Source organism: Anticarsia gemmatalis, chromosome 23 (genome assembly GCF_050436995.1).
Source record: "Anticarsia gemmatalis isolate Benzon Research Colony breed Stoneville strain chromosome 23, ilAntGemm2 primary, whole genome shotgun sequence".
In the NCBI taxonomy this organism is placed as follows: Eukaryota; Metazoa; Arthropoda; class Insecta; order Lepidoptera; family Erebidae; genus Anticarsia; species Anticarsia gemmatalis.
Window position 1 is genome coordinate 6,892,534 of NC_134767.1, and position 15,406 is coordinate 6,907,939.

General features: G+C 34.2%; 2 protein-coding genes across 8 annotated transcripts in view; one reads left to right on the forward strand and one right to left on the reverse strand.

The window, feature by feature from the left end:
• The window catches only part of LOC142983161 (protein Wnt-5b-like), a 51,257-nt gene that overhangs the window by 7,137 nt on the left and 28,714 nt on the right, over positions 1 to 15,406 (forward strand). The window lies entirely within an intron of this gene.
• Positions 616 to 13,965, reverse strand: LOC142983254 (uncharacterized). Of its 2 annotated transcripts, none has more exons than XM_076130171.1 (6): positions 13,822 to 13,965; positions 12,916 to 13,053; positions 5,247 to 5,358; positions 1,971 to 2,056; positions 1,426 to 1,536; positions 616 to 752 (listed from the first exon to the last, which is right to left on the reverse strand). In XM_076130171.1, the coding sequence occupies exons 2-6, from the start codon at positions 13,009 to 13,011 to the stop codon at positions 630 to 632; spliced, it is 528 nt and encodes a 175-aa protein (XP_075986286.1). In that variant the 5' UTR covers positions 13,012 to 13,053; positions 13,822 to 13,965; the 3' UTR covers positions 616 to 629. The 2 variants fall into 2 exon arrangements, with proteins under 2 accessions (XP_075986286.1, XP_075986287.1); XM_076130172.1 differs by having other exon boundaries at positions 13,810 to 13,827.

The following is a 15,406-nucleotide window of genomic DNA, read 5'->3' on the forward strand; positions in this document are numbered from 1 at the left end:
GTTCGATAACATCTCGGTGAAATGTGAATAATTGGTGAAATTTCGCATTTGAAGTTTGTCTTTGAGGTTTTATTTTGAAAACCTATGTATAGACTTGACTTTTGAAGTATATTATTATGAAATAGAAACCCTTACTCTTATATACCTATGTAATATCGCGTGTAAAAACAGTTTACCCCTTTTAAACAGTGGATGAAATGAAACAAACTTTTTGATTTGGATTGCTGCTGACTTGTTTGTATCATTGAACTTAATTTTGGACTCACTGTTCTGGAGATTTAATACTTTAACATATTATACATACACTCCTGTCATAGCCGAAGGTGTTGGCAAAAGTGAATTAAATACACCCACGTTTCACTGTTACAATATCAGTCCAATTTAATAGGAAATGAACTTATTGCCATTTACCGGCTACGTTACCAAATTGACTAATAATGACAAATATTCTAATTAGAAAAGACCAATAGCACTCTACTCGAACAGAAAATCCGGGACCTCGTGATCAGCAGTCGTATACATTACCAGCTTAACCATACAGGAACATTTCTAAATTTCTAGGGTCTCATAGATTTAGACCACAAATATAGTCAAGGATCAATAAAACGGCATAAATAAACTGTAGTTATTTAGTAACAGATTCTGTAAATGGCTTCATTTTTCCGATGGGACTCCATACGTGTGCCGAATACCCAGAACTGGTAGCGCAACGTCGAGATTTGCTCGCTAGTGAATGATAGGGTTATTGTGTTCTGAAAACAATAAAAATTCATGTAAATTAATTCTTTAATATTTGGACTGAGGTAGGATAGGATGGGTATATAGCAATGCTCGCTAATCGCTGAAAAGACTTGGGAACCGTCTTTTTTACGACATTCTTGAAGTTAACTTGTTTTCATGAATGTAAACATGCGTAACTAGTTGATCAGCGCAGCTTGGCTTGCGTCACATAAGCGAGAAAAAGTCATAATTTTACTCGTTTTTTATACGTTTTTTGTTGCTACTCAGCTCTGTAGCGTAATGTTATATAGCCTTATAGCCTTTCTCAATAAACAGGCTATCCAGCAGTAAAATAATGTTTCAATTCGCACCAGCCATTCCTCAGATTAGCGCGTTCAAACAAACAAACAAACTACTATGTTATAATATTAAGTTTTGATTTATAGCTCGGAAGAAGTATTTAAAAAATAAGAAAATAAACTTTTTCGAAATTAGTTACATGCATGAAATAAAGTAGTCTAACTACATTACATCCAGCAAACTACGAAAAAGTGAACGCAGGTTTGTTCCTCTTTCACGCAAAAACATCAGAACGGGTATTGAAGAAATTTGGTACTCAGGTAGTTTATAACCTGGATTAACAAATTGACAGAAGCTAGCACCTTAGCTTTCGTGGCTTATAAAAAAAATATTTTATGTGCTTACTTCTAAAATTCCGCCGTTTATAATAAAACCATTGCTGCTTCCGCCGTCTAGATACAAGATCACTCTGAAGCCGGTGATCATGTAGTCTTCGAAGTCTGACTGTACGTTTGGCTAAAACAAATGTACTAATTAATTCCACAATTTAAACTAAAATCGCTGTAATAATTGTAGTCTTAAAAGTATTACTAAAAAGTGATGCCTTTTACTTAGGTTTTCACGATGTTTCGGCACTCGTATTTTGTTAATGTGAGTACAACAAAACCGTTTTGAAGGAATAAATCTCCTTCTATAAGAAAAAAATTGAGAAAACCTTCTGATCTTAAACTAAATTTCCTCATAATAATGTCAAGACAAGAAGCGAAAATCTTTTAATTAAGAATGCGGCGAAATTCTTGCTCTTTTTTTACTGCAGTTCTGTACCGCGTATCAATAAATAGTGTGCACTTGGCCTTAATGTCTACGGATCTGTTCTATTTAACGTTTATAAGAAAGTATATAGAGTTCTAAGAGGGTTTAAAGAGCATTAAATAAAGCTTAGTACTCACGTTCGAGGTCGGATATTCAAGAGTTAAGTTCACATCTTGCTGCGGGAAATTCCACGATTTGGTGCCGTATAGAATTAAGTTCACACCTGTTGACAAATACAAGAACATTATAACTAACAAATTTATGATCACAATTTTTAAAAAATGCAGATATATATGCTATATAACTATATGCTAGTTTGTAAGGAGAAAATGAGTTAGTTACGGTATATGGTGACATGAAAAATGGTCCTCTAAAATAACCTTTTTTTTATATTTTTACATTAAGTTACCAAATGAGGTTGAGATTCTTCAAAATTCCTTTTAAGTCTTTTAGGTTGATCTTACTCAACCTATTTAAAGCACCACAAATACAATTTTGTACAAAAGCTAAGGAAATAGTAGGTAGTAGTTTATTTTTCCCTGAACATTTTTTAATATGCAGGGAGGGTCTTAAACATAATTATAGCTCTAGTTTTTAGTACATAAAAATAATTTTCCTCTGTACTGTACATGTAATTCGTTTTGCCGTTTTTATTAGATACACCGTCATTCACACGTTCTTTTATGATGAATAATAAAATTCTATAAATATTTAAATAGCCAATAATTTAATTAACATTTTCCTGTTGATTCAAATCATTACATAAACAATCGCAATCACTATAACAGGACTATAAATGTAATCCACCTGCGTCTGTTTGTCTTAGTACGATAAGCCTAAAAACTACTGAACGAATTTTCGCATATTTCATGTATAGAAGAAGTGGTTAATAAAGATACTTAATATAAAAAGCCTAAAGTATAGGTAACTAGAAATGAGTAAACAATTATGATGAAATATTAAATTTATCAACAAAACAAATAATCATGCTTGCATTACGCTTTGATTATCATTTAAGTAAAGAGTTCAAGCGGAAATATTATATTCATATAATTATAAATTATTATTAGCTTCTGTCCGCGATATTGTCCGCGTGAAAATATGTATATCCAAGTTACAAGCTATCAGTAAACCAAATTTCATTCAATCCTTTAAGTAGTTTTGCATGGAAGAGTAAACAATCGGGTTTGCTGCACACATATCCGGCTCGACAATATTTATCGAACAATAAAAAAACCGGCCAAGTGTCCGTATCGAAAAATAAAAAAACACTTTTAGGGTCTGCGCAAACGGGCCACCGACCACAGCCACTGGTGGCCAGCGACACCCACTTAACACGTTTTTCCATATATTTTGTATAGACACACCGCACACGTGTAGCCGGTGGCGGCCACTCGCTACAGAATACAAAATATATGGAAAAACGTGTTAAGTGGGTGTCGCTGGCCACCAGTGGCTGTGGTCGGTGGCCCGTTTGCGCAGACCCTTATTGTATGGGGACACCCCCTCATATTTTATTTTTTAGTATTTGTTGTTATAGCGGCAACGGTAATACATCATTTGTGAAATTCAGCTTTCAAGCCAATACGGTTTATGAGATACAGCCTAGAGACAGACAGACAGATAAATAGCGGAGGCTTAGTAATAGGGTTCCGTTTTTACCTTTCAGGTACGAAACCCTAAAAATTAAGTCTTAAGTTGTTGGAACATAATATTATTGACATTTTAATAGACACGAAAATAATAGCGTAATGGACTCTTATATTTTTTACTAGCTGCACTTGTATCGTACCGCAGTCCTATAAAAAGCCCCTAAGTCTTGTGCAACGTAATATAATAGAAGTAAAAACCTTTCAGTATAAAAAGGGCAGAACATTTAACAGAAAAAAACAGGAGTTAAGCATTTTTCTCCAAAATTACAATTTAATTTAAATTAATTAAAACTATAAATCGTGTAATTAAATTGTTATTTCTTTAAATATTAACGACGTCATAATCCATACCGACTTGTAAAACTACAATCATGCTTCCAAAACAATTATTTTCAACAAATACCTAAGCAATCTTCAATGGAAAAACGTCCTAAGTGTACCTTAACCTACCATGAATTAAACCATTTTGTAAGTAGGAGATAATCGCAAAATTAATCCCACAGTAGACGTAAACACATAATTTGTTCGTCATTATCCGATATCGTTTGTTATAATTTATTTGTTATCGTAAAAGATATTGGTTTACGTGAGATAAAACCGGATTCATGATTATTTAGCTATTTTCTAACACCTACACAGACATTTTGTTTTATACGCGATCCTGTTATAGCAAACCTTCATACTACTAAGTATAATATTTGTAAACTGTCATACGGCTCACGGCTGCCTTTGACTTGACACATATTCCATTCGGCATGTTTTCGTTTCGGCAATTTTTAACAACAAATCCGACTCGAAGCAATACTGCACTTGTTCGGCTTGTGCCGATCGGGTAGTTCCTTCCAATCGTAACAATTCGACGCCCGACTGTACTAAATACAGCTGCCGACTGCAAATAATGCCGAATCGTATATTTAGCATAATCATTTATAAAACGTTGTGGACGTTAAGATACATTTTATTTATTGCAAACGTAAATTTATAACAAAGAAGGCTACTCAGATAAATTTTGGAAAGACGCATAATTATTTATCATGTCCCGTTATCCAATGATAGACGTTAAAAACTACAAATGTGTAGATTTTACACCATATTATATACATTCTAGAGCGGTTATCTCGTAAGAGGAAGCGTTTCTAACCCCCGGTTTCTGAGGTACCTACATTTAGCGGTAGTTTATCTATTCAATAGCGTTAAAACTCATATAAAAAAACACTATTGAATAGATAAACTACCGTTAAATGTACCTCAGAAACAGGGGGTAAGGCAGCTAGAACACACACTTTTGTATTTTGGCGCCAAACTCTCAAACACTCTTATCGTTCAAATCGCAGATAGCGGGCACGTGCTTTCAGGCGCTCCATACTACTTTTAAAAATATCGCATCAAATGTTATTATTATAATAATTACTTATGCCCGGTTTCTGAGTACATTTAACGGTAGTTTATCTATTCAATAGCGGTTTTTGTATGAGTTTTTAAAACGCTATTGAATAGATAAACTACCGCTAAGTGTACCTCAGAAACCGGGGGTTAGTAAATAAACCATTGTACCAAAAGGTTATCAATGTACTAAAAACCTTTATAAAAATGGGAAAAATAGAAAATTGTAAACAAAAGTTGATAATATTTATCTTTTAAGAGCAGACATTCTTCCATTTCGTACAGTGGACTGTCGTTATCAAATGAGATAAGATCAGAATAAAGTTACAAGAAAATACGGACATACAAACTACATATAATATAGAAAAAATAACTTACCTGTCACATTTACCGCTGAACAATAATATTTATGTATAGTTTTATATATTATTGTATTCATTTGAGATGCTCCAAACTCCGGCGGTCCTTGGCCGATCACCACAGGCTGAAGCTGAACACATATCACATCGTACACGTAAAAGAGCGAAACAAAAATATATATTAGTTGCATGCGAGAACGAGATAGCATGCATGTAATTTAATATTTCCGAAAACCAAAATAACGTGGAGTTTATCCGTAAGCATAATAAAACTAATTTTGTTAATGATCGGCATTAAAAGATAGACTACTGTGATAAATATGAGTTATTGATTGATAATTGTTCGCGTACAAATTAAACTGTGATTAGATTGTGTTTATTATCTGTTCCGATTTTTAATTTGCTATGGGTGTGTTTAATTGTACATTGAACAGGTAAATTATTTATTTACCTTTCTCAATTTGAAATTAGCTAAGTATGGAAAGGAAAGACGACACCACCACTCTTTTCCTACAAGTACGTCTCTTGTCGTTATGTTTTTACACTCCGCGCAAAGAGAGAGCTAGAGCAGTGATAGCCGAGTGGTATAAGTTGGCAACTCCCACGGAAGTGGTCGACGGGTCGAACCCGAGGCGTGTTATCGATGACTTTCCGAAGTTATGTGTTTATTAGAAATAATTATCACTTGCTCCAACGGCGAAGGAAAACATCGTGAGGAAACCTTGCGTGCCTAAAATTTGTTACATGCATAGATAGATTGAGAGCATGCGAAGTCTCCAAACCGGACCTGGCCAGCGTGGTGGACTCAAGGCCTAACTTCTACCTTGTTTGAGAGGGAATTTGAAAGGGATCTCCCCATTGTCCAGCAGTCGGACAGTAATGTGTCATAAAATAAATACTTGCCCGCGCCTCGTGGAACATAGTTCTATGGCTTATATTAAATCCCGGAGAAAATCACAACACCGCAAATTTTTATTTAATGCCGTTTAGTAGTTTTGGCGTAATTGAGTAACAAACATCTAAACTTTCGCATTTGTAATATTAGTAGAGAAAAGTAATAAGATTTTCATATCAAAACCAAACAAATCCTGATATCCGTGATTCATAGCAAAAGTTTTAAATCCGTTATCAAAGTCATTTATCTTGAAACCTAGTTGGCATTCTGAAAAAATGATACCATCAAAAACATTCTGTAAAAACCTCAAGTCTCGCCGTAAAAAGTTGTGAAATCTATATAATACCAAGTCGATTAATCTATTTAGTCTCTACTTAAAGGACCTTCTGTCTTAAGTTATTACGTATGTTATTATCATGCCAATTTAAAAAAATACCTTTAAAACAAATAGATCGACCTGGCCATCGCATGATTTAATTATTAGTATGTATCACACTAATCAGCACGACGAGAAGTTAATGGTCCTGAAATGTTAATGGCGAATTTGTGTTTTCTTGCGATGACCAAGTCGATCTATTTGTTTTAAAGGTATTTTTTTAATTGGCATGATAATAACATACGTAATAACTTAAGACAGAAGGTCCTTTAAGTAGAGACTAAATAGATTAATCGACTTGGTATTATATAGATTTCACAACTTTTTACGGCGAGACTTGAGGTTTTTACAGAATGTTTTTGATGGTATCTCACTTCTTTTTGTAGAGCGAACATAAGTCCAATTTGTATGGAAAGACGTTTTTTTTTTTCATAATTCAACATATTTTCCTATGGGAATGTTGTTCAGTTTCATGGGCTAAACACCCTTACCCACCCTATACCCCCTCCCGTTATGCCTCATATAGTAGGTACCTATTTACACCTATTTATTTTATTTTCTACAGTAATAATAATTCATTAACTGCAAATGTAACCTTGTAATCTTATACATTTATATGGGATTACAAAGTTATTGTTGCAGTTAGTGTATTTAGAAAACTGGACCGAAATTAGAAAATATTACATTTTTCCCATGATCAAGACACTAAACCCTATTTGTATTCTAAATTTTAAGCTTCTAAGTCTACTAGAAGTACCTTAGACTTTTGATGATCGGTGAGTCAGTGAGTCAGTGAATCAGTGAGTGACAAAATTCAAAATTTTAACAAGTTGTCATTCTTAAACTACTGGTTCAAATTGACTGAAATTTTAAATATACCGTGTTTATACAATGACTAATTAGTTGCTGAAAATCCAGGCTTCTTGTTTTATCCACAACGAAATTATAGGGGTGTCAAAAATAGCCCGAATTGCTTCGAGAAAAGGATGTTACGGCCGTGCCGCTTTTTTTTGCTCGACTTGCGGGGGCACTTCCGTGCCCCCAGATAACATTAGAAATATTACTCAAAAGTATCAAAGGAGAATGGGCAAAATAGTATGGAGCCTGGGCGATCCGCGGCCAAACTTGATTTTTTGTTTTTTTAATGTAGTTTAGTCCTATAATTACCGTGTAAAAGTTTTATTGCCGCGACGCACTTATATGACGAACAAAATACATTTTTGTTTTTGAGCACTTTTAATAGTATAAAAACATATTTTTGGCTTATATTCGGAGATTAAATAAAAAGTACTATTTATATTATTGCATACAAATGTAGACATTATTAATATTCGAACAATCATAACATGTAAATATATAAATATCGTAACAAATAAACATCTTGCTCTTCTATAATATATTCACTGAGACGACTTATCTGTCTTGAATGCTCAGCTTAAAAACGAGGCGTTCATAGCCAGTTGCGCTCACTGGTCGGTAAACAATCTGTTGGTTAAGCAACCGTTGGCGCGGTCATTCTATAGATGGGTGACCGCATTGTGGTATTTGAACTGAGCTTCTCCGTGCTTCCGAGGGCACGTAAAAAGTCGGTCCCGGTTGTTGTCAACTAAGATAACATTCGGGCGGCTTGAACAACTTTGAAACTAGGTGAACCATATGATAGATATAGATACGAGTTACGATTATTGTTCATTTTGATGGGATTGCAATCGTTATAAGAAGATGTAACGTTATTACACAACATTAAATGTATTACAGACACGAAATAATTGTATTTGTTCTATGAAATTCCATTATATTTACATGTCAATATATTGTTTCCTGAAAGGACTGCAGCGAAACGTTCTTAGTAAAAGTTGTTCCTAGTTATCATTACTTTAATTTGACACTACTTTCATTAATGGCCGCCGACCGCCCAGGAGTGCCCATTCTCCTTTGACTAGCTCGATTCGCTACTACTATCGACTACCGACAGCCGATTATCGAGAAAATTCGTATGAAAATCTGATCTGCGCCTTTAAAGGGCGTCGTAGAAACTATTTTGGCCGTACATTTTAAATGTCAATCTGTCTTATTTTCAAACTTTATACTGACTATAGAGAATAACTGACAATTTAGATCGAAATATTAGTCAATTCAATAAATGTTTAGTGAGATATTCCACATTTGCACGAATATAATTATGAACATTTATGTTTGTATTTAAAATTGTAAGCCGACGTGTATGAAATATAACCAGGATTTGCCATTAGTATAATAGGGGGGCCCATAGCCACAATATCTAATAAAAATATATTTTAATATTTATTTCACCGTCTTTGAAGTTATTATACAACGATTTAATTATTATTTAATGATTCGGGGACATCAAACGCTATTAAGTGACGTCAAATGGCGTTAGCAATTAATATTTGTGGTTGAATTTAGTACAATGATTCTACATTTGTCGAATAATTTAGATTTTGGTGGATAAATAAGTACTAATCTAAGCCATAATAATACATTATGTTATTTTGTTTTAAAAGGATAGTCGGTTGACTCGTGGCCTCGGCACTATGCGGCGAGGAGGAGGCAACACCTTGGTGGTTTAGTGGGTAGGCCTTGCCCTTCTGGTTCGGAGAGCCCCACATACCCCAGCGCTCCCCCGGGCGTTAGGGATGCAATTTCATGCATTAATCAAGTAAAAAAAAAGGTTGTTTATAGAAATGAAATGTTAAAAACTAAAACAACAGAGCAATACTGCTTATCCTTTGTATTATATGGTAACAAGCATAAAGCGCACAAATAATAAAATAAGCCTTACGATATAGTTACTTGCAATTATAACTTCTTTACGGGCACGGTTCATAAGTACCACAATAATCTAAGTTAACACATATCTTTATAAATATCTATATAAATGTTTTTCTCAACTGTGATCTTAGTTCTAGAGCCTTTAAATAAAGTATAATTAATAACTGTTATGATAATAACTAGAATGTTTATTAACAATAAAAAATATCGAACTAATTAATTCAGTCATTTTTTTTTTGCAATACCCAAATTATTCTACAACCTTATTCACACATAGCCAGATTTAAACATCACTACAGTCTACACTTAAATCAAAATATAAAAACCTTACTACACGATACCAGTAAACGTATCTCATATTATCTGGCTCAGTATAATTAATAGGACCACTGAAACCGGTTTGGGACAAAAACGAACACCCTTTTGGTCCCAGAAAAGGCTCATTAACGCTACTTAAACACTGTTATGGGCCATAATAATCACGCCCGAGTCTTATATTGTATGTATAATCTATGGTCTCAGTTAAAAAATATTCGTATTGAGCTGAGAGTTTGTGGCAAATTGTTTGGTGGCAGGTTTTTTTTTGGCAGAACTCGATTAAAGTATATTATAGTTTAAATTAATAAAGTTAACACCAAACTTTATATTTACGAAAACCGTCAATATTTTACGGAAGTGTTGAATAAAAAAAACAAAAACGCAACAATGAAGGCTAATCAAAATTAGAAATAAGAATACAAAAAAAATATTTTGGACATTTTGATAACGTAGATATAAGCGCACATTTCAGTGCAGTAGTTTTGTGTACGAATAGTAGGCAGCAAACGATACGCCTGATCAGTACAAGCCTTAAAAGATGTGGAAAGCAAAAGATTTATACGAGATGATAATGCGTGGTTTATTGTACAATCAGATATTTAGATTTATATTGTTTTATATCATCTTAACTATAATAAAATACTTGTACCAACGAAACAATATTAGGTTACCTACTCAGATTTCAAACAAAGGCTAAGTTTTTGTAATTTAAATTCACTTTTGCCTATTTCGCATAATAAAGCTAGAACCTCCATGGCATATTTAGTGTTATTTAGTGGTTTTAATGTATTTTTCGTACATACACAATATCACGCCCTTTTCCCATAGAAGTAGGCAGAGACCAAAGAACGCCACTTGGAAAGATCCTTACAAACTTCAATTGCCTCATTCAATTATTTTGTCATATATTTGAGTGACAAAATAATTTGTTTGAGACCTATTTCGGGTGAGATTAAGTTAAAAACGTGTTTAATGTTTAATTTTAACTCTTCAAAGGATTTATAGCTTTGTTCCAGAGTTCTCAAAAAGTTCCGCAATTAGTAGTTTCTGTACAACTTGTTGTCAACCAAATACTATGTTACATAAAGCCGTCGGCTTAGCCACTGCCAATTTAATAAAGTCAGTCAGTCAGTCACTGGGTTGTGGAGGTCCGATAGGCAGTTGTTCCATGTAGAATACTGTTATTCAGCTGCAGACTAGAAGCCAATGTCCGGTGAGATTAGAAGCCAACTCCAACGTATAGTTGGAAGAAAGACTAGGCTTCTTCTTCTTATCGTATGGTTAGTGGTCAACCTAGTGTCAAAGTTGTTCAAGCCGCCCGAAGGCCTTTGACATGGCTTAACGACTGTTATCTTAGTAGACAACAGCCGGGACCGACTTTTTACGTGCCCTCCGAAGCACGGAGACGCCCAGTTCAAATACCACTATGCGGTCACCCATCTATAGAGTGACCGCGCCAAGGGTTGCTTAACTCACAGATCGTTTACCGACCGGTGAGCGCAACTGGCTATGGGCGCCTCTGTGGCTAAAGACTAGGCTGATATATTTATTATAAGTTCTAAATAATAAATTATTTGGCAAAGGCAACAAATCATAGTCTCTTTTATGGAGCTCCTATTTTTTGTCGCGTATTGAACATTATTTTTGTTTCATATTATTTATTTATCTGTTGTATTACATTTATGGCTCTTAGGCGGATTGTAGAATATTATATTTTCTGATAAAATAATGTTTCAGACATTGCTATATTGCGGTACTTTTGGTCATTTTCATTTTTTTTAAGTTATCTCCCGCACTTAGACTTGCTCTTAAGATGCAGAGACTTTTACAAACATACAAACAACGAACACAAAGTACAACCAGACCCGTAACAACTGTTTGTGTATCGCACGAATAATACTTACGAGTGGGAATCGAACCCACGACCATTCGACGCACTGATAGTGACATTGCGAGCACCTTAACCACTGCAATTATAACTCCTTTACTTACAATCTGATAATATAATATGTATAAATAGTTTAGTTTTAAAACGTATTAAGTACATGCAGGTGCTATTAATCACACTAGTATGATTTGCTGTGTGATGAGTTTAGGCGTTTCAATAAAATAGTCTACCGACCAAAAAATCTGTCTTTATATTGTTATGGAGCGTTACATTACCTAACAGCATTTAAAGCTTAACCTAACCTTATCATCGAAACAAGACAAGAAATAAACGATCTTATGAAAAAGAGCATTCACAAGCTCCCGAAACCTGAACTTTTGGCATAACCACTGCTATATAACTAACATGATTAGTAATCTTATTTGACACTAAATAACACGTATTATTTATTTACTACTGACCCAATGATAGCTCCCATGTGAGACCCGATAAAATAAATTAAAACTAATAATAGACGAAACTAGAAGGAAGCCGACATTAAAATTTGTCGACAAGATAAACTAATAGCATTTCAACTTTTAAACGATCAAAACAATTCTAAAAACCGGTAAAAACCACAAAACATTTACAAACAATTAACAACCCTTTATAAACACGAGAAAAATCGTAAAAACCCACAGAAAAAATCAAGATGGTGACTAAAATAGTTCTGTGTTCGCTTTTTTTGGCGGCCATATTGGTTGGGACGAACGCATCTGGGAGGTCGAATATCGCAATTGGTGATTCTTTTGGCGCCCATATTATATATCAGGAGACCCATGAGAAATACGCCATGCCTTTTATAAGAAGAAATGAAGAAATTGAAGTCAAGGGAGTGAATAATGAAATAATTAAGGCAATTTCGGTCAGTGATTTGAATGGCTCCGGCCATAGTTATATCGTCAAGGGCGGTGTTGGCAGAAGTAACGTCACTATCAAGCTGGAGAGCGAACGCGGGAAAGGTTATAAATTCCTGGTACAGGTTTATGCTATTTGATTGTTTGTTTAATAAAACAATTGAATATTATGTGATGTTTTTTTTTGTATTAAATGGCGTGTTGCTAGAATGGTTATCTTTTTCATGACTGTGTCTTTTGTATATCTTCGGTTTCTAGTTATTACGTTGTCTTTAATTTTATTAAAGAGATCACTAATATTATTGACGTACTCCAAGCTGAAGAATTAACTGAATTGTCATCAGTAGTGCAATTCTGTATAGTCTGTACTGTCGAGTATCGAAAGTTTGACATTTAAAATGTACTGCCAAAATAGTTCTTACGGAGCTCAGTAGAGGCGCTAAACAGATTTTCGTGTAAAATTTCTGCTAGCCGATTGTAGGTAGTCGATAGTAGTAGAGAATCGAGCCACAGTACATTTACCTTGACCATCTTCATCAGTTTGTAACCTAGAGTTTCTGCAACACCTTTTCGGACTCTAAGTATGTGTTCCTTTCCATCCTTGCCCGGCAGTGCCATCTTCTTTCTATTTAGTACCTATTACTGACTCAGCATAATTATCTGTAATGAAAGATAAGTATTTTTTATAGAAACTGATTAAATGACATTAATTAAAAGTGTCCGCAAAGCACTAATTAATATTAAATCGTTATCAAACATTTGCAGAGCTCTGAGCACCGTCCATACTCACCTGATGTAATGGAACCATTTAGTTAATTAATTCGTTTCCAATGCACCTTATTGTAAGGCAATAAGGACTATAATCCAATGGAAGCTGAAGGTAGTTTGGTAGAATGTGTGATTACCTCTCGTGCAGTGTACTTAGAGAGTCAATATTATACGACTATGTATAGAAGGTATAACTGAAATTCACAATTTCAAATATACATAAGCATTTTATATTCCTCAGGGTAATACAACCATAGAAAAAAATAAACATATCGTTGATTGATTTCGGTTTATGCGGACCACCATATTTCATTTATTCCTGTGGTTTCGATTCACGGATTCCCACATAAAATAAATATTTTTTAGTTCGGCTGTTAGTTGTTTCTAATTTGTAGATTCGATTGTTGTTTGTTTTGACCCAACAGCAATATTTATTACTAAACCAAATTCGATAATCAGTGCCGATAGAGTCATTGCTCTATCGGCCTGTTCGATATCATATCTTTAAACTAAGGTTACCGTATCCTAGATCCAATTCACCTATGAGTGACTACTACTGACTACCTGTGGTGTATACCTAATAAGAACCAGGATTTTGTTAAAGTGATCTTATAAGTTAGGTATTTTAATCCGTCTTGCTTAAGAGACCTTATCTGTTACCTTGAACTTCCTCAGGATACTGTAGGTATAATACTAGGGAAAAAAACTGCTAGTGACATCTATAATTCTCGCTCGTTGACCACAATAACCATAACACCAAACCTGCAATAAGATTTTATGCGTCGACCGATTTGTCTAATGAAAATCTCCACTAATTAAACTACAATTTCAAGTACCAATCATCGTAAGTAATGAGAGCAAAGTCATAACATATATCCAATAACATAAATATTAATGAACCGTGAGCATTTCACAAAGGTAAACGATTTAAAACCGATCACTGTTTTATGAAAACCTAGACAGTCGATGGCAAACTGGCCTTAAAGTGAGCATTGTTAAGTAAAAATGATTAAAATAATCTTAATTTCTGCTTTATTAGTTGCAATAAAAGGTAAAAGTTTGTATTTAGGACAGACTTACGACACCACGGGAGCGGTACGAAAGATATTTGGGAAAATTGTTGAGACTTTCGGCATACCGTTCATGAGAAGAGAAGAGGAGGTTTACTTCAAGCTACCAGGAGTACAGAAAATAAAAGGGATTGCTGTGAAAGATATGCTAGATAGAGATGGATCAGAAGCTTCGATCAAAGCAGGTGGTTTAGACTCTGATCATGTGGTTATCAAACTGAAAAGCGAACAAAGTTACGGATTCAAGTTCTATGTGGAAGTCTATACTCAAAATTTGGAAATTTAAATTGAAAATGAGTAATGTTTATCGTTGCACTTTAATCAACCATTTTTGTTATTACATGTTATATATTTTGGCGGAGAAAGATGGAGTTGTCATTTATTATTTAGTACCTAAGTTCAGTAAAAACGTCATCTATTCATTAGTTTTTTTTATGTTTTTCATTATTTAATTTAATTGTAATAATGCTTATCAAAAGGTTGTATATGTCACCCTAAATACTTAACTTTATTTCTTACATGAGTAATGTTTATCATTGCACGTTGCACTTAAATTAATCATTTTTTACTTATGAAACTAAGCTAACTATCTTAATATGATTTGTTTCTATCTAATAACTATTATGTTATTCTAGTAAAGCCAATTTCTTAGAAGCGTAAAATTCCCCTCCAATTATAAATAAATCAGTATATATTATGAACGGTTACTCTTAACACAACAATAGAAGATTTAAGAATCAATACACAAACACCATATTCTGATGTTATTTCCTAGTAATCGAAACACGTAAATAACTTAGTTTAGTAATTTACACCTAGCTGTCAATTGAACTACCAGGCTACCATGATATCATAGGAGTAACAACTGGCCATAAATACGACCACAACCTTCCATTCAACTCATTTCAAAATCAGAATTCAGACTGCTAAAAATGTGTTCGAAAATGATACTAACCGTTTTGATACTTTATTTGGCGGTGGCCGAGTCAAACGATATTCGTATCGGATACGCGTCACCACGATCAAGAAAAATATACAGTGAAATTAAAGAAGCAATCCCTGCTTTATGGACCAGGAGTGATGACGTCATAGTCACTGCACCGAGCAATGAGGTCATCGAGGCTATATACGTCACCGATTTAAGAGACGACAAGAATGGAAATGCGTATATACAG

What these genes read in the sequence shown, in the direction of transcription:
- LOC142983254 (XM_076130171.1), bottom strand. Translation starts at nt 13,011, where the DNA reads ATGGCACTGCCGGGCAAGGATGGAAAGGAACACATACTTAGAGTCCGA. An exon ending in AACTGATGAAGATGGTCAAG is followed by an intron (nt 5,359 to 12,915) that starts GTAAATGTACTG and finishes ATATGTGTTCAG; the next exon opens with CTTCAGCCTGTGGTGATCGG. An exon ending in TTGAATATCCGACCTCGAAC is followed by an intron (nt 1,537 to 1,970) that starts GTGAGTACTAAG and finishes CATTTGTTTTAG; the next exon opens with CCAAACGTACAGTCAGACTT.